This window comes from Polypterus senegalus, chromosome 16, assembly GCF_016835505.1.
Source record: "Polypterus senegalus isolate Bchr_013 chromosome 16, ASM1683550v1, whole genome shotgun sequence".
Lineage (NCBI taxonomy): Eukaryota > Metazoa > Chordata > Cladistia > Polypteriformes > Polypteridae > Polypterus > Polypterus senegalus.
In genome coordinates this window covers 10931676-10958463 of record NC_053169.1, presented here as the reverse complement: position 1 = coordinate 10958463, position 26788 = coordinate 10931676, and the positions used below count along the sequence as shown (strand labels likewise).

At 35.8% G+C, this 26788-nt stretch overlaps 1 protein-coding gene across 4 annotated transcripts in view; it reads right to left on the bottom strand.

The window, feature by feature from the left end:
* Positions 1 to 355: 355 nt before the first annotated feature.
* phf3 (PHD finger protein 3) overlaps positions 356 to 26788 on the bottom strand; it is an 81486-nt gene continuing 55053 nt past the window's right edge. For 3 of the 4 annotated variants that reach the window (XM_039738712.1, XM_039738715.1, XM_039738716.1), the window contains 10 exons: positions 23483 to 23621; positions 19160 to 19316; positions 16393 to 16509; positions 13079 to 13207; positions 10406 to 10535; positions 9868 to 10063; positions 6707 to 6854; positions 5563 to 5652; positions 3629 to 3824; positions 356 to 3521 (listed from right to left, as the gene is read on the bottom strand). In XM_039738712.1, the coding sequence (XP_039594646.1) occupies positions 1327 to 3521; positions 3629 to 3824; positions 5563 to 5652; positions 6707 to 6854; positions 9868 to 10063; positions 10406 to 10535; positions 13079 to 13207; positions 16393 to 16509; positions 19160 to 19316; positions 23483 to 23621 (3497 nt within the window). In that variant the 3' untranslated portion in view covers positions 356 to 1326. The remainder of the gene's footprint in view (positions 3522 to 3628; positions 3825 to 5562; positions 5653 to 6706; positions 6855 to 9867; positions 10064 to 10405; positions 10536 to 13078; positions 13208 to 16392; positions 16510 to 19159; positions 19317 to 23482; positions 23622 to 26788) is intronic. The other variant, XM_039738714.1, reaches the window with a different exon arrangement.

The following is a 26788-nucleotide window of genomic DNA, read 5'->3' as shown; positions in this document are numbered from 1 at the left end:
AATCATTGGAAAAACCAAAGCCTACAGATCTATGTATAATGACTTAATCCAAGACACATTTACCCATGAATTTAACAAACCTCGGTGCTGACCTTCTGTTTAGTCTGCCACTACATAACGCAACATTTTCAAGTGTTTCTCCAGCGTCACGTCCATTCAAGTCTCTCCGTTTTTATGGCTCCCTTCCAAAGTGAAGAGCACACCCTTCAGAAATGTGGGTGCGTCTGCTCAAACGGAGCGGCTTCTTTTATTTCTTGATGCTATCGATTCATGTGGCTAACTAAACTGACTGATTCTTAAGAAGAAGAAAAAAAAAACAGCAGAAAGTGCAAACTTTTTTTTTTTTTTTTGGAAAATTTGTACACAAAAATAAATGAGCTCCGATCCCAGGAATTTCAATATTTCCATGATGTACTGTATATATAATTAAAAGACCATGTAGAGCTTCCATGCCAAATATCGACCAAAGATATCAGTAGTATTTTTTCTACATAAAGTAGCCTTTGCAATTTACATCCACTCAGAAGTTCACAGAACTAATTTTATTTTTTACACTGATTTACATAAAACGTTTGTAAATGTTCATCATTATGAACAAGCTTTAAAAACATCTTTCTTAAATTTGAAGTACAAACTAAAATCAATAAAATAATAAAAAAAAAAAAACTTTGAATATTATGAAAGTGTTAAGAAGTAATGATAAGTAAGACACATATATTACAAAATGGAGGATGAAAAAGGATTCCAAATCTGAGAGACATAATGAAATGTTTGAATACATCCTGGGGTTAAGTCAGCCATAGCAAAACCATACCAATCACTTCAAGAATTTGTAGCCTATACGTCTGTTTTTCAGTTTAAGGTCTTCAAGATGGCAGGCGGCCACATACCTCATATTAAAAAAACAACAACAGCTCTTGTTTTTACGTTTAAATCTGACGGTCCACAAGTCCGGCTTTGTGAAATGAAAATGTGCGTCCTGATTATATTTCATTTATAATAGTGCAAAGAAAATGATGTATATGCTGAATTCAAATGAACCAAAAAAATTAAAAAAATGAAATTATAAAAATGCAATATTTCAATTATGTCATGAATGTGGATATGTCTTACATTATAACTTGTTAAAATGGTTAAGTTCTTGAAAATATTGTTTGAGCTACCTCTATTTAAGGTACAATGTTCATTAATAAAACAGGAATACCACTTTATATTAAAAAAAACCCAGCTGGCTTTCTACCAGCCAAAATGATAAAAAGCACTGTTAACACTGAGGAGGAGTTGGCACAATGCTGACAATGCGGATAGAACGTGTTCACATTTCTATCATGAGTTCTTCTCGTCTTTTTTAAATTTTCTTTTGCCTTTGTCATAGTCAGAGTACTTTTTACTCTTCTCCTGTTCCCGGCTCTTATCTCTTTCTTTGTGGTGGCGATGCTCATGCTCCTCCTCGTGATGCCTGTCCTTCTGTCGGTCAGAGTATCGGGAGTGTTCTGAATTATAACTTTGGTGCCTGTCCCTGTCCTTGCCTCTGTACCGATCGTCCTGACGGTGGCCTCTCTCCTTCTCCTCTTTACTGCGACTTCTTTCCCTCCGTCTGTCCTTTTCAGGATGGTGATCCCAGAACTTCCCCCTGTCTCTTTCCTGGTCCCTCTCATTTGGTCGTCCCCTTCTTTCATGGTGCGATTCACTGTAAAATCTCTGACGACTCTGATGCTCACTCTGGTCCCTCCTAAAGCTGTTGTCGGATTGGTGAACTTGTCTATCACTTGGGTCACTGTAGCGTCTTTCGGGACCTTTGTTTTGCCTTAAAGGGTGCAAGCTTGTGGGACACGTAAACCTTGAATGGTCATATGACACTTGCGGTCCAGAAGGTACAAAGCCGGTGTGGTGAGGTGGAAAGTTTGGTTTTGAGAAGACTAATGGTGGCCAAGGCACATGACTGTTTTGCAATTGAGGTTCGGGAGGATGAAATATTGGAGGTGGTCCCCTAGGGAAACCAAACAAAGGTGGTATCGGTGGAGGGTGAGGCTGGAAGCCAGGCAATACGTTGTTACTTGGATTTAGAAAACCTGATGGTGGAGCACTCTGTAAGTTATATTCAGCATCACTCATGTGAAGTGGAGGAAATTTGTGCTGTGAAGTACTAGCGTGTGTAAACACACCTGCAGGAGGACCCTGCAGCTTATGTGGTAAATTCACATTAAAGCCGACTTCACTTCTGAAAGAGGAAATTGTGTCAATGTTACACGCTGTAACTTCTTTTTCTGGTGCATAGTCTGTACTCCTTTCCTGTGAGACACTTTTCGGTTGTAAGTAGGAAGGCTGTAAGTTTGAATTTATGACCAGAGGAACACTGCAGGGCTCTTTTCGCTCGTCGGGAACTGTAACAACATTTGCATCTGAAAGTTCACTTTTTGTTTTCAATACGCTGTCATTTTCACTATCTTTGACTCCACCTTGGTCATCTGAGTGAGGTGTACTGGTGCCACTCTGTTGAGTTCTGCCAGCTGCTTGGCGTGGATCCCTTGCAGTACTCAAAAGCCCTGAAAACTTTGCAGCAGAAGATCCATTATCCTCGCTAGGAGCACCATAAGTTACAGAAGAGTGTGCCTCTTTAAGAGCAGTCTCCAAACTACTGGGGCCTTTGTTATCACTATTTTCCTTTAACGGCTCTTTAAGATGTTCTCCCTGAATATTCCCTGCAAGAGACTCATCCAACTCAGATTTTCCCACGGACAAACTGGCCAGGAATGCCTCTGTTGAAACATCAGGAGGTTTATCTTTCAGGGAAACTGGTAAGGAAGTAACAGCTGATTGGGGGTTTTCATGTTCTCTTGTATCTTCGGTGTTGGTTTTAACTGGAAATGACGTTTCATCAGGAGGAGAAGATTCTGATTTATTACCTTTGGCCTCTTTCCTTTTTACAATAAAACGATCAGGTTTTGGATCATTCAGAAACGGAATTTTGTTTGCAACTGTGCTTTCTAAAGCAGGGATAACAGTGGGCGCACTTATGTTTTCATCTTCCTCCTCTTTTTCTGTGGTACCCAAAAGGCTCTGAAGAATATCATCCACGGGTATTGGCTTGCTGGCAAAGTCTAAGGCAGAAGACTGGCTATCCAATCCAACCAAAACTCCAGGTAGAAACCGTAAAGGCTTGGCTGGTTCTTGCAAAGTTACTTCAGATACTTTTGTGGTCTCTTCTTCATCCTCAACCTCATCTTCACTAGACTGAGAAGTCTTGCCATGGTGCTTTGGTAAAACAGTTGAAAGGGAATTAAAAAAATCATTGCTGTTGTCATCATCATCATCATTTTCCTCGTTATCTTCGTCTGCAGCGCCGGCGTTATCTTTGAATCCATTATCACTGGAACCATCGACTCTGCTTTTTTTCTGCGATAAAAGTCTGTTTGATGTTGTTTCTGAAATATTTGTTGACAGAGCAGCAGTAAAATCTCTCTTGACTCTTTGCCGAATAATTAATCCAAGCAGGAGGTTTTGCCGCTGCACTTCTAAACCTGTCAAAAAAGCAAACAAGCAACATGGTAAATAAAAATGTGATATACAAATAATTAAAATTCTATCTGAATAATGTTCATTGAGCTGCATTTAACTTTATACATACCTGGGCCGTCAAATGGAACAAGCTGGTATGGGATTTTTTCTGAAGACCCCAGAGGTATGAGATACATATCTTTCACCTGCTTCATATTGTTGGCAACCACACCATAACGTTTTCTGCTACTGAAGTAGGCAAACAACAGTGTGTATGAAATCTGATCTTCTTCAGTTACAGGACAAAAGCGAATTAAGCATACCTCCTAGAAGAAAAAAAAAAGGAAATCCTATTTCGTATGGGACTCTTAGAGCTGACAGAGTTCTAGAATTAGTTGTACAAAATGAAAAAAACACAAACAAATCTCCAAATTCTGAAAAACGTTAACCCTGAATTATGAACAACTCTTTACAAAAATGAACATATACAATAAAGTGATACAATACCCTATTTTAATTTTTACAAACCACGTAGATAAAGAATTTTATGAGTTACAAAGACCAAGTCTGGAATGATTTTCAAACATGCAATACTAGCGGTAGCATCTGATCACCTTCACAAACATTTCAGAATGGGAACTAAGCGTGGCTGGACAGTTGGTGTTGGGCCGGATATTGGTAACAGACATTCCCAGTGTCATTCTTATAGGTAGGACTGCGTTTAGGGACAGCACTATGAACAAGATGGAGGTAGATCTGCAGCAAGGTGTCCTTTTGCTTTCATGAGTGAACTAATCAGGCTTTTAGTGTGAGGGTGAGTCTTCTTTACAGGTGGGTAGTTCTGTCTGAGCCCTGCCACAGCACTACGAACATGACTTGTAAGGAATTTGATTTGTTGAATCTTATGCAAATAAAACATCAATGTAAAATATACAACATAAGGGCAAGAGTACTTATCAGTCCCCAATAGCCCATAAACACACTCAGATGAATTCATCATTATTGCCCACAGCACATAAGGTCAAGTTGTTAAATTCATGCATTTCACAGTTTATGGGTAAGTATTTTTATTAAACATTGTAGTCCTGGTGTTGACTGATCTGAGCCATTTGCCAGACTGAATAAGATTGAACAGTGGGTGGGCTGGACGAGAGACTGAGCTCAAAGTTTAAACAGATGTACAGCAAAGAAAACCTAAACAACCGGCTATCATGCGTTTGTACTGTAAAAAGATCTGCTGTATTCTGCTGTGTGTGTCTCCTTTCCTTGAACATTTGTGTTACAACAAACTATTTTCTTCATTCAGACAGTAAATCTGTGACAGCCCTAACAAACAAATCTGAATAAGTAGGTAATAGTGACTTCTCTGTTATGCCTGCATCTGCCCCACTTTTGCCTGTCACAGTTATGTTTAACATATGTCTGTGCAGATGAGCTACGGCTGAGGCAACTCCATCTAGAAATGAAGAAGTGTGGGCTTAAGAAATTATGAGATGTATTCAGAAATACAAATTAAATTTACTACTTAAGACTGTGCTTTTCCTCCATGAACTTATTACATGGGCAGTAGTTGCCTACACAGGAGCTTCCAGAATATAATATTTTATTTCCCCATGAAAGTATAGAATTCTGTGCTTTAAAAATAGCTCATACACACAAAACCTTCTAAGATAAAGAAGAATATGTTTATTAATATACAATTTTTCTAAGTGTTTTTTTTTTATTGCCTACTGAATTTTGCATTATTTTATTCAATTGAAATTCTTTATAATCATATTTTAACAATTAAGTCACTGTAATAATTATTTTGGACAAGTTAACCTGCATTGGATTAAAAGACTGCTTTCCTTCATCATCCTAAACTCTTTCCTGTTGGGCAAACTGAGAACTCTACATTGGCTCTGTATGAATAAGTGTAGGTTATGTTTCTTATACCCTGTGATGACTGATGCCAGTTCTTGCTTTGTGCCTGATGCTGCACAATCCCCCCAAAACGGGAGTAACCAAACTAGAGAGAAACATGAAGCTATTAATAAATAGGCAACTTTGCTAAACAGCACTTACTTTAGTTCCCGAGGCCCGTATTTTCTCAACATAATCCCAAACCATCTGTGGCGATATTCTACCACCAACCTGGATACTGTCAGGTAGATCCTAGAAATAAATTACAAACAGGAATAAAATCTTACATTTTTTAAAATTTGCATGCCAATTGGGTTAGTCTTGTGAAACCTTTTAAAAAGCTAACACACTTGATTCAAGTACAAAGGAAGTATCCATGCATTGGAAAAACAGGCATAACTAGGCCTCTAACACTTTATCCACTGCTCTTGCTTCTGCTTGCTAATCTGGCAAACTATTCTGCAAACTTCACAACAGTTTCATACAGTTCATATAATCAAGAAACAATGGCAGAGACTAATTATGGAAATGGAATATGTACCCAAGATGTACCTATCAAAAACACACTACTACTCTGAGCTGAATTGGGGGCCACCATTTACTGTATGTAATGAAGACACCATTTATATAATGAACATCAGCAGATTAGAATTTTCCGCAGACACAAACAGCAATACTGCACCTGTGAAGTTTTCTACTAGCATATCTTGATCAAATTTGCAATCCATTTACACACCAATACCTAACTTGGGTCAAAAGCTTTAGGTAGTGGAGGCCAAAGCAGCATTGCTCACTTTCACTTGTGTCAAAAAAGGCCTTCATTTCAGATGAATGTTGTTTTCAGAATAATGCACAATGTATTACTTTTAAAAGACAAATCTGGTGCACATTATGTGTGTGTGTGTATATTTATATATTTATATAATATGTTTATTTTATATTATATTATAGTGGTGGCTTTGTGGATAAGAATCTGCATTGGTATCTGGGAGGTTGCCAGTTCAAATCCCATTACTGTGAAAGGGGATCTCACCTCAAAATGGTGCAAAAATGTTTTTCTTATGTATTTCAGTAATGTTTAACTAGTTCATTAGGCAAATAAAATACAAAAGCATTAAAATATATAAAAGTAAAAAAAATAAGCATTCGGGAAGATCGTACACAGTAAGATAGTCTTTGTGATGTGGTGTCTTTATTAACAAGACATCCTCATAATAGGAGACTTAAACAAGAAAGCAAGGACACTACACCAAAGTTCCACTTTATAATTTCCAGAAATGGATTTTTAAAAACAAAATAAACATACCTCTGTTAGGTGATCAAATGTACCAGACACAGGATACGCTTTAATTACAAACTTTGCCACAGAAGGCATATTGATGAAGCCTTTCCAAATGCATTCCAAGCGAGAGAGAAATGTTGCTTCATCTTCTAAAACAGGGCCTGGCTCTAACCTTTAAGAGAGGAAACTTTCTTACTAAATGAAAACATTTTAACACAATTACGGAGCAGGTTGCAATTCCAAATTAAAGCCTTACAACACTGTATTAGTGTTCTGGGGGAAAAATATCAAAAGAAAAGAATAAAAGTTGTGCGATCCAAAGCATGTGTTTTTCTGGGTTGTATAGCACTTGATAGGTTAGGTGCATGTGATGAAAGTTATACAGCCAAAACGTTAAGACTTTTTTTGGAGTGTTCACAGAAGCTTGCTGACCAAGTCCTTTACTAAGTCCATGCAATTATACTCCATCAACCACATACTTAATTGTTTTTATTAAGCGAAACATTTTTTGAATGAAAACTGCTTAAATCTGAGCAAGAAGGAAAACATCTGACAACTCTTACAGCACACAGCAAGACCTTTAATTTGTCAAAGTTCATATGAAATTTAGGACACATCTTTGACAATAATTTAATGCTTTGTCATTACATTTGTTAACTAGATTAGATAAACTTGGGTCAATTCAGAAATACAGTACTTACTAAGCTTTCAGATAAGATGAAAATCAATTTTAAAGTCATCCTTTTGACACCAAAACCTGTAAGAAATCAAGTCTCCAGTTCCCTCTTCCCCCAAAACTTTTTCACTTGACAAAAACTTACTAATGCCAAGCATATATTCCAGACCATAAACTGCAGTAACGAAATGTTCTGTAGGTCAGCTTAAAGTTCCACAGATAAATACAACTACACACTGTAGGAGACAGGAGTTTTCAACTGTTTGTTCCCAAAGTTCTGGAGTGCTCTACTGCCTGGCAGGAATGCTGATGCTCCATTAATCTAAATCAAGGTTGCAATACACATCCTTGCATTGAACTCCCATTTGAAGTGCTGCTGAGACCAGTTACTGTTTACTCGAAATTAGCAGTAACTGTTCTAATTGGCGGGCGGCACGGTGGCGCAGTGGTAGCGCTGCTGCCTCGCAGTTAGGAGACCCGGGTTCGCTTCCCGGGTCCTCCCTGCGTGGAGTTTGCATGTTCTCCCCGTGTCTGCGTGGGTTTCCTCCGGGCGCTCGGTTTCCTCCCACAATCCAAAGACATGCAGGTTAGGTGGATTGGCGATTCTAAATTGGCCCTAGTGTGTGCTTGGTGTGTGGGTGTGTTTGTGTGTGTCCTGCGGTGGGTTGGCACCCTGCCCAGGATTGGTTCCTGCCTTGTGCTCTGTGTTGGCTGGGATTGGCTCCAGCAGACCCCCGTGACCCTGTATTCGGATTCAGCGGGTTAGAAAATGGATGGATGGATGTTCTAATTAGCTTTCACCAAGTCTTTCTTTGTATCCTGTAGTGGACACTGGTGTCACTGTCATTTTGAACAAGTTATACTTCATTATCTCGGAAGCTAACCTGAAAGTGGATACCTGGTTGTTAATGACTGAAACACTATCTGACCTCTGCTGTATTCCTTCCAAAATCATTTATTTTTACTTGTGTCGTGTTATACTGCAGAGTGCCTGCAGTAAGGAAGGACAGCGGGTTTTGTAGCAATATGGGGCTAGAACTTTGTTCTTCTCTGTTCTAATGTCATATACATTTCTAAGATATTAAAAAAAAATATTTATGTGCATTTCTATACAAATATTTCATGGTGATTTTGTAAACATTAAATAACCAAACTATTTTATATTGCTCCTTCTACAGCTAAACTGCCCCAAGGATCTTTGCAGTTATTAAGATATAGTATTTCTGTTTCTATGCACCACTAAACTTGATGCATCGTGAATTTAACTGACACACTCAGGTTCACACAGTGAGGTCAGACGGGCCAGAACTGAACTGTCAATCTTTAAAGCTAAAGACAAAACTAATCCGGTATGTCTGTTTCAGCAAGGTTTTCTTGTTGCATGTAATTTAATATTTTAATTAAATTAGACTATATTAGTAGGTTTAATGCAGACTACACATATACAGTAGCTGGAAGTGTGCCTCATAGGAATGAAGTAAATTAAAAATGTTAGTTTATCAAGAAAAATATGACAGCTACTGCAAAAAAATGTTTATACAGTAATCATTATCTTTGTATGGGGGGTTTGTTTTCTTGCCTAGGGTCAATGGAAGACCTTCAAGTAAGATTCTTCTTGTACTTTGTACACATGACAGTGAGCTTGAACGTTGCATACATTTTTACTTTATCACATAAAATTATTTAATAAAAATAATTTATTGGAGGAATAAGAAGAATAAGAAAAGTCATTCATATAGTTAGTTACACACAAACATGTTTTATAAAATCATACCAAAGGAAGCTTCCTGATAACAGTATAACAACCTGACTGTAAAGACTAATTGATATTTTCTTTTACTATCTAAAAAAAAAAAAAAAAGCACCTGAAAATACAAAATATTTGTTGAATAGTTTAAAGTTACGTATTTGTTAAAAACTGCACTTTTAAACTATGCATGTTTTGCTGTTACAGATTTCATAAATTTTGTTTAGTTTTACTTTTAGTGATATTTCTCTCCAATCGATAAATTAATAACAATAATTTGTAAACTGCATTTAAAGTGTTTAAGAACAAGTTTATTACAAGTAAAAATGCTGTATTTTTTAGTATTCTTGATACTGGCAAAGGCTTTATCATAAAGACATACACTAATTAACTATCATATACTGTATTATAACTCAACATAATATTCTCAAACCCATTCCAGGGGGGTTGTGACAAAGTCTATCATTTTTGTTGTATTTTCCAGTCTTTCTAGGAAGCCATTGTCTGCTTATTTTGTTGCCAGTGAGTTAATATGAGTGTTGCATTTCAGCCTATTTACAGCAAGGAAAAAATTACTCTGAACGTAAATAGGCTGAACTGCAGCACTCATATTAACTCACTGGCAACAAAATAAGCAGACAATGGCTTCCTATAAAGACTGGAAAATACAACAAAAATGGTAATAACCGTCATTAAAAAAAATGTATTTTTAAGTGACATTTTTGGGTGCATATAATAAAAATCTTTCTTTATGTTGTATACCTGATATCTGAAGCAAAGGAACTCACAGACGGTGATACGGCTTTATTCTCATCAATAATGCTAAAAGGCAAAATATCAAGCTGTGACGGCATGGAGTCCTCCTTTTCTCCTTCAAAACCTGACTGTCTTCGTAACACAGTAGTTGCAACCTTTACTACTTTTGAAGGTGTGTCATCAGCAGGAGGAGCCATTCGACCTAAACAGAAATACAAAGTAATAATTAACCAGATCACGTTTCTGTCTCTTGTTTAAAAAAAAAATAGTGAAAATAATTACTATATCACATTTTATAAAACAGAGCAATACACCATTACCTAAAGGAAACAAAAAGGATCTAATGGAATTCACAATTTAAGAAAAATCCCAAAAGTTGAAATAATTAATCTCTTACCTACAATGAATTTCAAACAGTTTAGAATATTTATTGTAAGAAAAATTGATGTGAACATCACAAAATAATGCAAAATTACATCTGAAATTAAAGACTTTTGTAAAGGTGATAGGTAAACACATAATTATTAGAAAGATCGATAATTACCAGTACAAATTTTACAATTTAAGTCAAAAAGATGCTTCTTATGCTGACTAGTTGTGTCTTTTTCAGCACAGGGATGTATCACATCTGGAACAATCTCCGGTTCTTCTACTTGTTTAGGCGCTGGTTCCTGCTAAATGGAAAACAGTTAAGACAAGTAAATACAGGGCAGCAATGACCTCTCCACACCAATTTACATATTGAATGCTTATAAAATTTTCATTTTGTGGTGTATGCCAAAAAATACTTATCAGCTGGAAAGAGTAAAATTATCATTAGTACCTATTTGTTGTTGGGCAAACTTGCATATTTATTGTTGATTTCAGAGATGTGACTAATTCATTCTGATACCCTTCTGTTTTTCATATGATTTTTATGCAAAACATAAGAAAATATTTGACCCCTCAGATGTTCTTCAAACAAGACACATACAGGCTTGACAGTTATAGAGATACAGTGAAGCTGCATTACATAAAATATATAAATATTATTAAAATATTTATATGACTTAATACATGCAAGTCCTTAACTTGTACTGTATCTACAGTTTAGCAGTTACATGGACAAACTAGGGGGAGAAGATGGGCACCAGTGGGAAGGAACATGCAAAAATAGATATCCACAAGTGAATAATGCTCTTTCATAGGCAACAAACACCAACTAAACTAGCTAATGAGCCTGCAACAGCATATGATTTCTCTCCCAGATGACTCATGCTCAGATGCTCTCAAATAAATTTTACTTTTATCTCAGTTAAGTCATCTGAAGCAGTTCCCAATTTGAATACTGCAGCCAGTCTTTAGGAGACATTCCAATTCAGTGTGATTATTAGCTTGCTGCATGGAGTGCAGTTTTCATGGAAACCCTGGAAAAGACAAGCAGACTTTCGTGTCTCAGGGCCAAATGATTACACCCTACAAACGAAAGCACATGTTAAAACTGAATGCACATGTCCAAATCAGTAATTGTGGGTTTAACAAAGAGAGATTCATACCATAAGTTTAAGGATAAGTGGAGCATAATAAAAAAATAAAAATTGAGTCATAATCATAAGAGTAGCAAATTATTATGAATAAAGATATAGGCATTTTATGAGCAACTATTATGTAATGAGGAGAAAAAAGTGTATTGAAGGCTGGTGGGGAAACTTTCTTGGAGTGACGGTCATGTGGATTACAGTGATCCCTCGCTATATCGCGCTTCGACTTTTGCGGCTTCACTCCATCGCGGATTTAAAATGTAAGCATATCTAAATATATATCACGGATTTTTCGCTGGTTCACGGATTTCTGCGGACAATGGGTCTTTTAATTTATGCTACATGTTTCCTCAGTTGGTTTGCCCAGTTGATTTCATACAAGGGATGCTATTGGCAGATGGCTGAGAAGCTACCCAAACAGAGCATGTATTACATATTAACTAAAACTCCTCAATGATTTACGATTTGCTTCTTACGCGGTGCTCAATTGTTTACTTTTCTCTGTCTCTCTCACTCTCTCTGACGTTCTCTGCACCTGACAGACCGGGTGTGAGCAGAGGGGCTGTTTGCCTAGAGGATACGGACACTCCTCTAAAAAATGACGCTTTATCGCAGTGCAAAAGCATACTTAAAAGCCCAAAAGCACGTTTTGATTTTTTGATTATTTGCTTTTCTGTCGTGCTCTCTCTCTCTCCGACATTCTCTGCTCCAGACACGCATTCTTTGAAGAGGAGGATATGTTTGCATTGTTTTAATTGCGAGAAAGAACTGTCATCTCTGTCTTGTCATGGAGCACAGTTTAAACGTTTGACTAAAGGGTGTTATTTCATGACTAGAGGGCTCTAATAATGTTAACAATGTGGGAGAGTTTTTAAGCGCTTAAAATATATTAAAATAACCATACAAACATATGGTTTCTACTTTGCGGATTTTCACCTATCGCGGGGGGCTCTGGAAAGCAACCCCCGCGATCAAGGAGGGATTACTGTATACAGTACAACACGTGTAACATGAAGTTCCTCCATTTGACACTTGTTACATCATTTGCCATTGTGCAGCATTGATCACCATTGGATTCTATTATATCATAAACTCTTTTCTCTCTGTTGTGAATGAAACCACAACATTGAACTTTTTTCCCAGCCATCACTACAAACTACATTAAGTAACATAAAAAACAATTATAGGATGGAGTATTCTTTATCTCTAAAATGTGCACACATAAAAGCACCAATTTTGAATTCACAGTCTCTAAAGTTACAGGGTACACTATTCAATGGACAAATCATAATCAGAAATCATATTTGTACCTGGTTATTAAAATTAAATTCCTAACTTTAAACAACACATTTTTAACAGTAATTCTAAATTTCAGAAACTTCACTAGTGGACATTTATTTATTTCATAAAGTATGCAATTTTTATCTTTTACAATTTGATAAAGCCCAAAAGAAGTCATACACTCTAGGGAAGAAAGTTTTAAGTTTTTTTTCTACTCAATTTTGAATATATGATAATGTCTTTCTACCTTACTATTTACTCAGTTTTAATCTTGTACTTAGACAAGTGCATAATCTTGAATTTCAAGAATGTAAATTAACCATGAAAAGTACAATTAAAGAGTCTTAAATTAGACTAATGTGTCAGATCAATTCATGTTTATTATAAAATTATCAAAAATAAAATGTTAATTATACCTCCACTTCCATTGCTTCAGGTTCCTTTACTTGCTCTTGATTTTCAATTTCTATTTCTCCTTTATGAGTAATTTTAGTAATGGGCCGCCTTTCTACTTCTCGTTGCTCTTTTTCAATCATCTCAATTGTCTGAAAGCATGAAATAGGAATTAATTAGAAATTACTTAAGATATTTTTAAAATTTGCCAAGATCAGCTGGATAATAACAGTCTAAAAGTTAAGATACTACAATAAAAAAAAAAATCTTCTGAAACATGAATTTAATAATTACCATTCTCTTCCCCATTTGTATTCAGTCAGTCATTGTCTAACCCCTTAATCCAGACCAGGGTCACAGGGGTGTGGGAGCTTATCCCAGCTAGCACAAGGCCCAACTAAATAGAGTACTAGATCCCCTGTATAAATCATCGCTAAACACAACACTGTGAACATTGCCATATGCTACAATAGACTGAAAAGCCATTACACGGATTAGCCCAGTTTGTGAAGCTTTGCTCACATTTTTATAGTTTATTTTAAACAGTCCTGTAGGTATCCTTAAATGCAATAATCTTTTCCTGTGATCAGGCAACTGTTATAGCTACATTTTGGTACTCTCAACCCCACTGCTACAATCATGCTGCATCCTTTCAGTCATTCATTTCTTTTTGCTCCAAGCACCCCAGCCATTCCTGTCTCTTCCTCCTCCTTTCAACTCATATTATACAAATTTTTGTGCATCTCTCTCTCACCACTTCCCATCCTCACCGTCAGGCGATTTCTGTGCATACACTGCCATTCGCATTATAGTCTTTTCCAATTATACTCTGCCTTTAACAACCATATCCACAATATAATTTCCCCAACACTTACATATTTTACTCCATCACTAACAAAAAGGATGCTCAACAGTAATAGTGGTGAACTATACAAATATTCCCCATGCCCAGCTAATCCTTGTTAGCACATCTGTGCCTAATTTCCATTGCACATTTGACAGAAGACCTTCACAAAACAATGCTCATCTTTTCTCCATAACAAATTCGTCGCTGAAATTACCTTATTTAACATGTCATATAAGAATATATGTACTACTCTTGAACAGTTATAACAAATTAAGTTGCTGAACATTAGAACAATGTGGACAAGAACAGCTCTCCAGTCCTATCCACTTAATTCTAAAAAAAACATCAAGTCTAGTTTTGAAAGTCCCTTGAGTCCTACTGTCTACCACACTACTTATTCCAAGTGTCTATGGTTCTCTGTGTAAAGAAAAACTACCTAATGTTTGCGCAAAATTTTCTCCTAACAAGTTTCTAACTGTGTCCCTCCATCTTCACTGTCTCGATCCACTGGACTAATTCCCTTCATAATTTTAAACATTTCATTCATGCCTACAAGCTCCCACATTTTCTATATGCAGAAGAGGTTCCCTCCAAACACCTTTACACAAAACACCACACAGCCACCCACTGATGCCTCCTGGCCTTGTTCTCTAACCAACACCTTGCTTTTGTCTTACACTGAGTCTTACGCAAGTCACCATCGCCCCCACCACTATAAGCTTATCAAAATACAAGTGCCCCCATGACAGCCCCCACTGATAGTCTCTTACTATCATGATAAACTAATTAAGAAAAAAATCGAATTCATAAAAATCATTATTTTAGTGTAGTGTCTATATGTGCATCAATGTGTGTGTGGTAGTTAATTTTCTCTGTCTTGAAACTACAATTTTCATCAAAAAACTGTTTTTCTGGCTTTTGCAGAGTTCCTGGATGACTGCACCCTAGCAAAGATACATTTTTTACAGTTACAAAGCAGAAGGAAAACAAATTAAAGTGACAGGTTTAAAAACAGGCTTCAAAGTTTGAAAAGTAGGCTCTAGTATACAACTCTTTTACAGCATACTTTTTGATTTTTTTGTATTACCCACGCCTGACACATTTTTCAAAATCTGTGACGTAGTAAAATGCATGAGTAACAGGTGTACCTTTATGTTATGTGTAGTGACGGAGGACAGGCTGAAATTCATGGTAATTTAATCAAAAAAATGCTACCATATTGGCACACATGTATTTTTCTCACATACTCAACACAATGCCATAAATTATGCTGTCCATGATGGAATTTGTGCGTTGGCACTTCCATTTGGTATTGTATTGTAACAATGAAAAATGATAGAATTAAATTCAGCACATTACTTTAAAAGATGATTTATATTTTTGTATTAAAAGCAGCAAATAGCCCTATTTAGGAAATGTCATGTATGTAAATCAAAAAGTGAGATGCATAAAGATACATCAGGAAACTCTTTATATTTCCATTGAATCATGTGGTTTCTCGTGATTGCCACACTGCACAATGTGATGCAAGCATAATTAGCTTGTGACATTTAGTTAATGAGAGCTTACTGCAATAATCATGAAAAACAATAGCAGGGCAAAAACGATGAAATCCTGGATTAGCCTGTCAAGAGGCTACATTGCATTTTAATCAGCACACAAATAGACCGAAAAAATACTGCAGAGCATACATTAAACATTAAGCCTCGGACCAATATTTAGTTTCAAATTAGTTAAGTTTTTTTTACTTGATTCAATCTCCTGTTCAATTTTACTCTATATTTACTTGTGTACATAATAAATACTATACAAGTTAATGCACTTGATTCTATATTGTTTAATGCAATTTGGTTGTACTGTGTAGTAAAATCTTCCACTGAGTGAGTTCCTGTGCTATAACTAAAGTAAAATTTACACAAAATTACTGGATGGACCATTCCTTACTGATTTTTTTTATACCGGAATGGGTACATTTTTTCCTTGTCATCTTAAGAGAGTCAAGGCTGGGGGGCTGTCAAGAGGCAGGGTCTGTTAAAGCCCATTGTGGCACTTCTTGTGTGATTTTGGGCTACACAAAAATAAGAGTTGTATTGTATTGTACACTTATTTCACCATGATCTGAAATTCTCCATTTGTATCATAAGTATGACATAAAGTTTTATTGTTAATAATGTTAGCCCATTGTGTAGACCTACTGCTGATATATCAACATACATGGTCTTTTGTTAGGGGCTAGGTAAGTAGATGAGATTGGATTATACAGCAGAAAGAATTTAGCATGTGTCTGTGGCAGCACCTGAAGCTAACACGCTATATTGTTTGTGTTTTTCTAAGTAGCAAAATGCACATCATGATGTGATCCACAGCAAACTTACATATAAGCACTTTCAGATTTGTCTATGCAAGGAAAAAATGAGTGATAAACTAAAACAAAGGCAAAGCTGGTATTATATTATTATGCCTGCATGGACTAAAACATGAATTTCTTACATGTCTATTTTCTCGCTGTCTCCAAGCAGCCAATTCCTTTGAGGCAAGCTCTTCGGGACTCATGCGAATTAAATGATCTGGAGTGATCTCACCTTTGAGGACACGCTTGAACAAAACCTAGAGATGAAAGATCATTAATGAGAAAAAGAGAACAAATTAAGAAAATATACATATTATTATTAAATACTACTTTGTGTTCATCCATGCTTGGTCCTATTCCTCAAAAATAAATACAAAAATATTAAGTAACACTGTTCAATAAAGTAGCAGTCACAATTGTCCCAGAATATCAATACCCCATTAAATACAAGATACACTTACAGAAATTATTTTTAATTCCATAATTAGAAATCTGCAAATCACAATGTACATCTAAAGTGTGTGCAGCTGTTAGATTTTTTGGTATATTTTTTTCATTCTGTCTTTTGATATCAGTTTATAAAAAAAACAGCAAAACCTTCTTTTGCAGGAAAAAAAAAACTGGTCGTTTAATGAAGTGAACTGTGCAGACAATCATATGCTTAAACAACCAAAATCCAATCATCTTTGGTACCTCTTTGACCAATTTTGCCATCAGGAGCCTATACCAGGTGTAGTGAAAAATTATGAGCTCCAATAAATGTACAGGAAGTACAAAGGACTTTGATTTTCATAGGACTGAGAAATGCCAAACAGAAAACAGCCATGGACGGGTACACTGCAAATCACTTGAATACACCATCCACCTTAGCGCATGCTGAACAAATTTAGAGTCATCAATCAAAAACTGCCTACTGATTTACAATGCGACAATACGCACAACCTAGACAGAGACAGAATTCAGTAAGAGGTGCAACTTCACTAAAAGATGATGTATGTTCTGAGGAAAACTCAATTAAGAAAAATATCACATTGCAAAAGAAGTCTTATGTTTTCTTCTAATTCACCAGGACAGCACCAAAACTACCGGTGTTTAAAAACATGGAAATTGCCTTATAAATGCATTTTGTGTGTTGCCTGCAACTTTTAGCTGCACCAAAAAATAAGTACAGCAAAACAAATTTAAAAGTGATGCAGTTCCTTGCAATACTTGTTATGAACAAATGTTCTGAATGGTTTAAATGGTTGTGGTAAAAAGTGAATAAATCACAGTAAATATAGCAAAATATGAAGTGCCCTCCTGGACGGTTGGTCCAGAACTTAATATGAACGTTTTACTTCACACCAGCAGCTGGCCATGCTAAAAACTTGTGATTATCTGTTGTTCAGACACTCATTTAACTCTGTGCTTTTCATCATGCTGTTTTAAACACAACTATTTGATAGAACTTGCAACCACAACTGAATTATTTACTATCCTCTTTATAACATTTCCAATCACAAATTTAAGGAGCTGTGCACACTTATTGTCATTACTACACACTTACAGACCTTTTTGTTTATTGTAAATGCAAGTTAAGTTTGTCCATTAACAATAAGCCTCAAGGAAAATTGACGTACATATGCAAGATTTTCCTGTGTTCAATGTAATGACTTTAATATCACCATTTTTAAGACCATTTTCAGCAGCCATAGTACAACAACTAACTTTAGTGATCCTGGCAAACACTTTCATAACACGCTATACTTTGAGCTCCCGGTGAACACTGCAAGCCAAACTTTTCAAATAACTCAAATAATTGATTAACTGTTGTAATATTTACTTGAAGAATGATTGTCAAATATTCATTTGTACCAGCCCAAAATCACTATGAAATTACTGTACATCAAAGCTCAAATGAGGTAAATAATGAAAACAATACTCTTTTAGGAAAAGGACTATGTACGTTTAGAAACAAAAAGAGTATAATTATTACTGTAAAACAAAGTATTTAATAAGAAAATTCTAAAATATACAAATGAGGCTGTTCCTGAATGGATGTGGTGTTTCAAAAGAACTGAAGTTCACTATATAGATAATTACTACTTAACAATGAGGTTAAAGTCACAGTTTTGCTGGCTAACGTATGCTTTATACAGAACTTTTCAAAATCTATGTACTGTTAACTGTCACGATCTTTAATATATGACACCTGGCAAGTGGTCATGTGAATTCTATTCCTGCTTTAAATGTGAGGAATACGTAGTACTTATACGTCTGGTTCATTAAAGCAAGTGAAATGTTATTTTCTGCAGAAGGCAAAAGAAGTAATTAGTAAATATTGTGTCAATGTATTAATTTGAAGCAGTTTTTCCTAAATAATGTATCATCTGTGACCCTACATATGCACCCTCACTAAAGTACTTCAGTGCTGTAAACCATAAAAACATACACTTTCATTATTTTAAAGATCTTGTTGCCATACGGATCTTTCACAACAGAATGAATAATCTGTTATTATAAAAATACAATATTCAGAGCTAAATAAAACAACAGGCACAACTGCTTTTCTTTAACTTTGCTCTCTAGTCTTTGCATTGAACTTGGATGCATGAAAATAACACAATAACTGGATATTTTGCCTAGTGTTCACTGAATAGTCTTTTTTTTTTTTAATTATAAAACATAAAAGGAGTATACGCACATCATTCAAACTGCAAAACTAAGACAACTGAATTAATAGCTTTATTCTTTTTCACCTGTTATCTATAGAAGGCAACTCTGCATTTAATTAGATACCATTAACAGATTATTTTTTATGTTCCAAATGAAAATAAATGTTATTGTGATACTCTATTAAAGGCATTAATGCAACAATTTTCATGTGGATGTAAACATTTAAAATTAATCAACCTGCATTATACTTACATTGTTTTTTGCATCTCTAAGGTTGAACATTAAGCTGCGGTATTTACTCTTATACTTTGAGTCAGTATCTCGAAAAAAAGCAAAAAGTTCTCGTTCAGTTTTTAAGGCAACTTTAGCTGCCCTCTCTGTAGAAATCTTTAATTCTGATTCAGTAAGTCTGAAAACAGATGAAAAATACTGTCAAAAATAAATTACATTTAATGTCAAACAGTATGTACATAAAACAAACCACATATTGTACTCTTAATGGAATATACTATAAAAGGATCCTTAATATTGCATATATTTACATTTCTGTTTTGTGAAATTAACATCAAAGATGAACTTGATTAAATTCGATTTTAATAAAAACTTGAAACTTCAGTTATCAAGAACAGTGGTTAAAACTAAATGGAACTGCCATGGGGTTTAAATTCATGACATTTTATTTTAATTCATTGCTTTTGTTTACACAAAATATGGTACACAAACAAGTGTTGCATTGAAATAGAAGAATCACTGCTTTCACATAAAAACTGAAACATCTTGATAATTCCAACCACACTATGCTAAATAAAGCCAGGATGAATTTATGGTTGTACAAAGCAATCCACAGCTGTGAAGTATGGAGCTACAGTTTATAGTAGACAATAAATGCATATCACATCACACTGGAATCAGCACATCTTGTATCTTTCTATGAGAATAAAAAGGCCTTGATATAATAAACTAATCTATAATAAAATCATATTAATAATAAGGATGGGGCAAACATGGTGGCTATATTAGCACTGACACACTTAGTCAGAAAGGGTTAATACACAGTGTTTTTGTTTCAGTCCCAAACAAACACCTTAAACTTACCAGTGCACCAAAAGTAAAAAATATGACACACATCTCTGTACTTTAAAGGTATCTTCTGATGGCGTTTTCGAGAATGGCACAATTTAAAAGCTTGTTTTTTTGTTATTGCTAAACACACACTGAAGTGCTTTTTAGACCAATTTCTAACCCACCTTCCTGAAGTAAAATTATAGAAAAGGCAGTAATGAAGCAGCTAAGAAATTACTCGATTCAACATTCTATTCTTGCTAAGTTTCAGTCAGAACCATAGTACAGAAACAGCACTGGTTAAAGTAGTAAATGACTTGCAGGTTAATGCAGACAGAGGCCATATGGCTGTTCTTATTCTGACAGAGTTGAGTGCAGCATTTGACACCATAGACCACAGTATTCTTATAAATCACCTTAGACAATGGATTGGCCTCTCCGGCAGCGTCTTAAAGTGATTTCACTCTTACTTACTGATTGCACTTCAGAGACCCATGATATTATATTTGGTGTACCACAAGAATCTACGCGGAGTTCGCTGCTTTTTTCAATCTACATGCTTCCATTAGGTGAGATTATCTCAAACCACAAGGTGAGTTACCACAGCTATGCAGACACACAGTTGTATTTATCTATAGCGCCTGATGACTTTGATCCAATGTCTTAGCAGTATTTCCTATAATGAATGAGTAGTAACTTTCTCAAACTAAATAAGGGGAAAACAAAAATCTTGGTGACTGGCAAACATGGATATGGTGAGGGCGTTAGAAATAAACTTGATCATTTAGGCTTAAAAGTCAAGGAGGAGATCAAAAATGAAGGGGTATTTATTGACTCTGACCTGAACTTTAAATTACATAGGTCTGCATTTCTTCAATTAAAGAAAATAGCAAAAGTTAGAACTCTTACAAATTTACAAGACTCTGAAAAATTAGCTGATGCTTTTGTTTTTAACCAACTAGATATCTAAAAATGCACACCTAATATCAAAGAAAGGCACTGATCAGTTGCAACTAGTGCAGAATGAAGCGGTCAGAGTCTTAACTAGAAAAAGAAAATCTGAGCACATCACACCAGTTTTAGCGTTGTTACACTGGTTACCCGTGTCATTCAAAATTGAATTTATACTACTATTAATGGTTTACAAAACCTTCAATAATCTGGCTCCATCCTACATTTTGGAATGCCTATCCTCCTACACCACAAGTCGTAACCTTAAATCTTCAAATAGAGATCTGTTCATAATTCCAACACCCAAACTTAAAAGAAGTGGCGAGGAGGCCTTTTACTCTTTGTTATGCACCTAAAATCTGAAAATCTTTACTGAAACAATTTCACCAAGCTAGTACTGTGGATCATTTTAAAAACTGATAAAAACCCATTATTTTAATACCGCTTTCTCATACCTACATTTTAGCTGTATTTCCTGATAAGACTATATAGGCATTGAATTATCATATGCTTCAGGGATCCGCAATCTGCACTAATCTCTACTATTCTCTGCTGTTTTTTCCGGTTCTTCTGTGGTGGCGATCTGTGCCGCCACCATTTGATCAAGGTATTACGCAGCACCCTGTCCCTGTGTTGATGGATTGAAGGTGGGTGTCTCTGCTGGCCACAAGACCAACATCATCAATTACTATCACGTGAAGTATGAAAACAAAGAGGACTGATTTAAGAACATTTATGTTTGGTAGAATGCCCAGTGGGTGCTGGGCAGTCTTTTTTGGCCTTTGAACCCCTGCAGATTTTGTTTTCCTCTCCAGCCTAACTAGAGTTTTTTTTTTGTTTTTTTCTGTCCTCCCATCTGACCTTACCTTTTGCCTTTGTTACTTATTCTTTAATATTACTGCCAAATCTTACTTGTTTTTCATTTCACATAACTTCCTTTTTGTCGTCTTATAAAACACTTTGAGCTACATTGACTCTATGAAAATGTGCCAAGACCAATGGTGGGACACTGGCTTGACTCATCACTAACTTTGAAACAGCAAGTAGGGTGATCTAGATGGATAGATCAGAACATGTAAAGTCAGCACACCATTAATACTTAAAATGTGTTACATTCCCCTTCTCTGTACTAAAAACCTAATTTAACAGTATACAATGCAACCTTACCAAAATATATTCCAGATGCAATACCATCGAAATGTATTTCTCACATTTTAGACTACCATAAAGTTAATCTATTAAACATGTAATATTTCTTTGGAACGTGGCTAAAATATAATTTTTGTGGCTTAATTTTTTTTATGGTCATAATTTGAGCAATTAATGAATCAATTCACCAGTGAATTCTGCATTAGTCCCTTTACTCATGATTTGCTTCATTTAAGATTTTAAAAATTGAAGAATAAGGAGCAGAAAACTGCACCTTGTGTCATGCAGCTGAGACAAAATTGAGAGTGGTCCCAGTTCATAAACTGAAGGTGCCAAGTTAAACACTTAAAGAAGGAGAACTTTTTGTTTATAAAAATAAATATCTGCCATAAATAGAATCCTGGTATTTAATAAAGGCATAAACTCTGTTCAATGTTTCTTTTTAATTAAAGCTTAGCTACTATGACAACTACACTTAAAAAAAATTCAACTTCAAAAGCTCAAAACTCAATCATTTGACTGAACTCAAGATTCACTTTCTGTGCATAGCAAATTTTGTGAATTTCTAAGTAGTGGTTTACCTTTGGCAAGCATCAGCTTTGAAAACTTTGAACTTTAAAAGCTTGAAGCTGAAAATGTATAAGAAGTGGTCCATTTGTCAAGTTACGGAGGTCACGAAATCTTTTACCACATCCAAACTCAAGCATTCTTTCATAAAAATATTATTTCCTCAATATATGAAATATGAGGAAAGAACTTGAAGAAAGTGTAAAATCCTGTATCTGGCAACACTGACTTTGAACAATACAATGGTAAACGGTACAGTGTTACCAAAACAAAAAAAATCCTCTTTTAAGTGCACCATGGTACATCAGACTTGGATTAGAGCTTTCATGTTTTGAGGTTAAACCAACCAGAACTTCATAAAATTTATTCAAATAAGTCAAAATTTGTATATAGAAGCAAGACAAATCTTGACAAATAAATCCGATTTTTTTTTTTTTCTGTAATTGACATTACCGTTAGTTTTCTAATATTCTTCTAATAGCACTTTACCAACATTTTGTGGACCGTAAGACAGAAATTGGCTGGAATACTTCAGATGTATGTGGATTGACGATCCTTGCATCATCTACAAAACCCAGACCTTTGTGTTATAAAACTGTCTAGCAAGTACTTTATATTTTTATGCCTATATCGTCGTCATCATCATAACCAGTTCAATCGCCAATTTTCAAATTACCAGTTGCTACCATATGTTCTTCCTTTACTTTCCCTGATTATCTGCAAATAATATATTTAATAAAGGACATATATCATTAAACATAATTTACGAGTGTTATGCATTAAAAGATACTGATAAGTACAAAAAAGCATAAATAATAATTAAAGAAATGCTGAGCTTACACATACCTTTTAACAAGTATATCTTTCAAGGACTCCCTTACATTCTGCCTTATTTCTTCAACTGAAGGTTTTTTGGCAGTTGAAGGTGATGAAATTGAAGACTTTTCTAATTTCTTCTTTTTGATGTCATGTTTCTCATTTGATTCTATGAAGAAAACAAACAACAAGCAACACTTAACTCAGAATAAGAAGATGCAATCAGTTAATTATCGATGCACTTTTAGAGTATTGTTATTTTTTTTAAGACCACAAAAATACAGGAAACCTCCAAAAACTCAATTTATAAAATGTAGTTTTAATGTAGCCATGCTTGATAACATTTAAGCTCTGATTAATTAATAACAGTACTATGTGTACAGTTGTAGTTAAAATTATTAAATCACAAATTATTTAGTGAATGCCAACATGCAAGGTATTTTGTTCAATTGAAGAAATGTCTGGAAAAAGAATTAAGCTTTTAATCCTTTTTCCATATTTAAGAGTGACACATTCTGTGAGTTTCAAGCATTAGATTGGGGGAAAGTATTTGTGTGTTTATAGAGAACCTCTAAGAAATAAAGAAAAATCATAGAGGATTAAAAAGTCAATAAATTAATACCCTCCCTCTGCTTATTATTTAAACTGGGCCAGTACTTTTTGAACTACCAATAGCAGCTATAAGGGCCAGTAACCTTTTGGACAAGAAGTCTTGTACACTGTGAAGGAGAGACAGTTGCATATTCCTCCTTACACAACTGATCCATCTTGATCCATGATTCTAGAAATGATCATGAGATAATTTAGATTATATTAAAAGTCAGGCGTGGGACCAGGCCACATGAGGACTTCTATTTCCATCTCTATTCAGTGCAGAGAACTGCTAAGTCAATGAACTTTAAACTACAAGGCTGTCAATTTCAATTACCATTTCTGGCTTGGGGTCACACATGGATTACATCATTTTACCACATCTATTTCAGCTGTATACAATGTGGATAAACAACTGTACTGTACCCTCACATTTAAGTTTTTTAAATGAACAACTAAAGCTGTAGGAATTAAAACAACACTCTATTATTTAAACAATTAAATCAAAATGCATTAGTGTTTATCCAAAACAAAAAAAATCTCTCCATTTGTTAATACTCCAAAACAATCAATGAGCTACAAAACTTAGTATGTACTTCATTTCCAAGTAAGCCCTGATTTTAAAATACAAGAACATGACATTCAAAATCTGCAAACATAAAATAATAAACATAAATATGATATTGTTAAACAAGGCAGATGGTTAAAATTAAAAACTGAAATATTATAAATGATTGTGAACAGTTCAAAAATAACACAACGAAAAACAATATTTTATTGCACTATTCAGTGATTCTGCTAACAAAGCCTCAAACACACTTTATTGGCTCAATGTAATTGTTTTCAGAGAAAGATATACAGGCATTCTTCAAAACAAGCTATTCTGAAACCTTACCATTAAGTAACTTTAGGTCAGCTTGATCTGTGAATTTATGGGATGATTAGCAATGTTAAAGATCAACTGTAGACTTCAGCCATACTAAAATGTCATACTTTAAGTGTCACAGTTTTCTTGTTAAAATGCCAGATTTCATCATTTTCTATGTTTCCCCGATGTCTTCACAGCCTACCAAAATTCCCAATGCACAGTCTACTCCAAGCACGCAGGAGGCTTTCCCTAAATATCTAAGGTCAACTTTGTTTCAAAGGTCAGAAATGTATTCAGTAGAAAAGAGCAGCAGTTTAACATTCAAATGGTTGTATATTTGTCTATGTGTGCCACGGGAATTGCTTGATAGACCACCTGAACATCAGTGTCTAGAGAAGAGTGTGTGTTTGTGCCCAACTGAGTGTCTGTTATAGAATGAACGTGACATGCAAATTGTTATGGAGTCTGACTTCTGAAATTCAGAGTCAGTTTTCAAAAAAGCAGAAATTTGGTAAATAGCCTCTAGTGAGAAGTTAAGCAGAATAACACCTTTTATTGGCTAACTGAAAAGATTACAATATGTAAAGCTTTCGAGGCAACTCAGGCCCCCTCTTCAGGCAAGATGTAATCATCGCCTGAAGAAGGGGCCCGAGTTGCCTCGAAAGCTTTACATATTGTAATCTTTTCAGTTAGCCAATAAAAGGTGTCATTCTGTTTAACGTCTCACTATATCCATAATGGCTAACATGATACATCACCCTAGTAAATAGCCTCTGTACATCACAGCAATCACTTGATAGAACAATCTCTGTCAATAAATGCATACCAACTGGTGCTTGTTGTCAATTTGACAGTGTGCTTTCACATCAAAGTGAGTATCTTTTTGAAACAAGACAACTAAAAATCTTCAGCCTATCAGCTTTCAAAAGAGTCCACAAAGCTGATCAAGTTTTTTTATGCAGATAAGAAACCTTCCCAATATGTCTGTCTGCCTGTGAATTTAATCAGAGTTGTTAAAAATCAAAGAACACTTTTGATGTTAAACCTTAATTTATATATATATATATATATATATATATATATATATATATATATATTGTAATAAGTGGAGACCAGAGAGCGGAAAGGTTTGGGGCAGCCACCCGTTTATTACGGTTTCCGGCTGCAAAAGTCTTGAGGCATTGCAATAGTAGTTTTCACAACAGAGTCCAAAACAGAACTGCCTGCCTAAGCAAGGCAGTGAGCTTTATAGCACAGAGGCGGAAATGATGTCGTCCTCTGGGCGGAACTGAAGTGACATCATCCTTGGGGCGGAACCGGAAGTGACCTCATTCTTGGGGCGGAACCGGAAGTGATGTGTCCTTCCTGGAAATGGCGGTCCTGGTGGGATTTCCGGGTAAGACCTGCAGAGAACTCAGAAAGAGCGTCAGTGCACCCGCCCCTGGGCAGATGTATAAACAGTATTTCCTAAGCCCTTCAGCTGCTTCCCATGCACGTGTGTGACAAGACTCCCCTCAGCCCAGACCCGTGGGTGGGCGACCTGCACCGAGAGGTCGTGGGCCGGGAGAGGGCATCGGCGTTGGCATGAAGAGACCCCTGTCGATGAGCGGCGTATACTTGTACTGCTGCAGGTCAAGAAACCACCTCGTGACCCGTGGATTCGACTCCCTGTGAAGGGCCATCCACTTCAGAGGTGCATGATCCGTCACCAGAGTGAACACGCGACCCAAGAGGTAGTACCGCAGCTGAGTTACTGCCCATTTGATCGCCAGAGCCTCTTTCTCCACCGCCGCGTACCTGGTCTCCCTGTCCAACAGTTTCCGGCTCAGGTACATAACGGGGTGTTCAACACCGTCGGCGCTTTGGCTCAACACGGC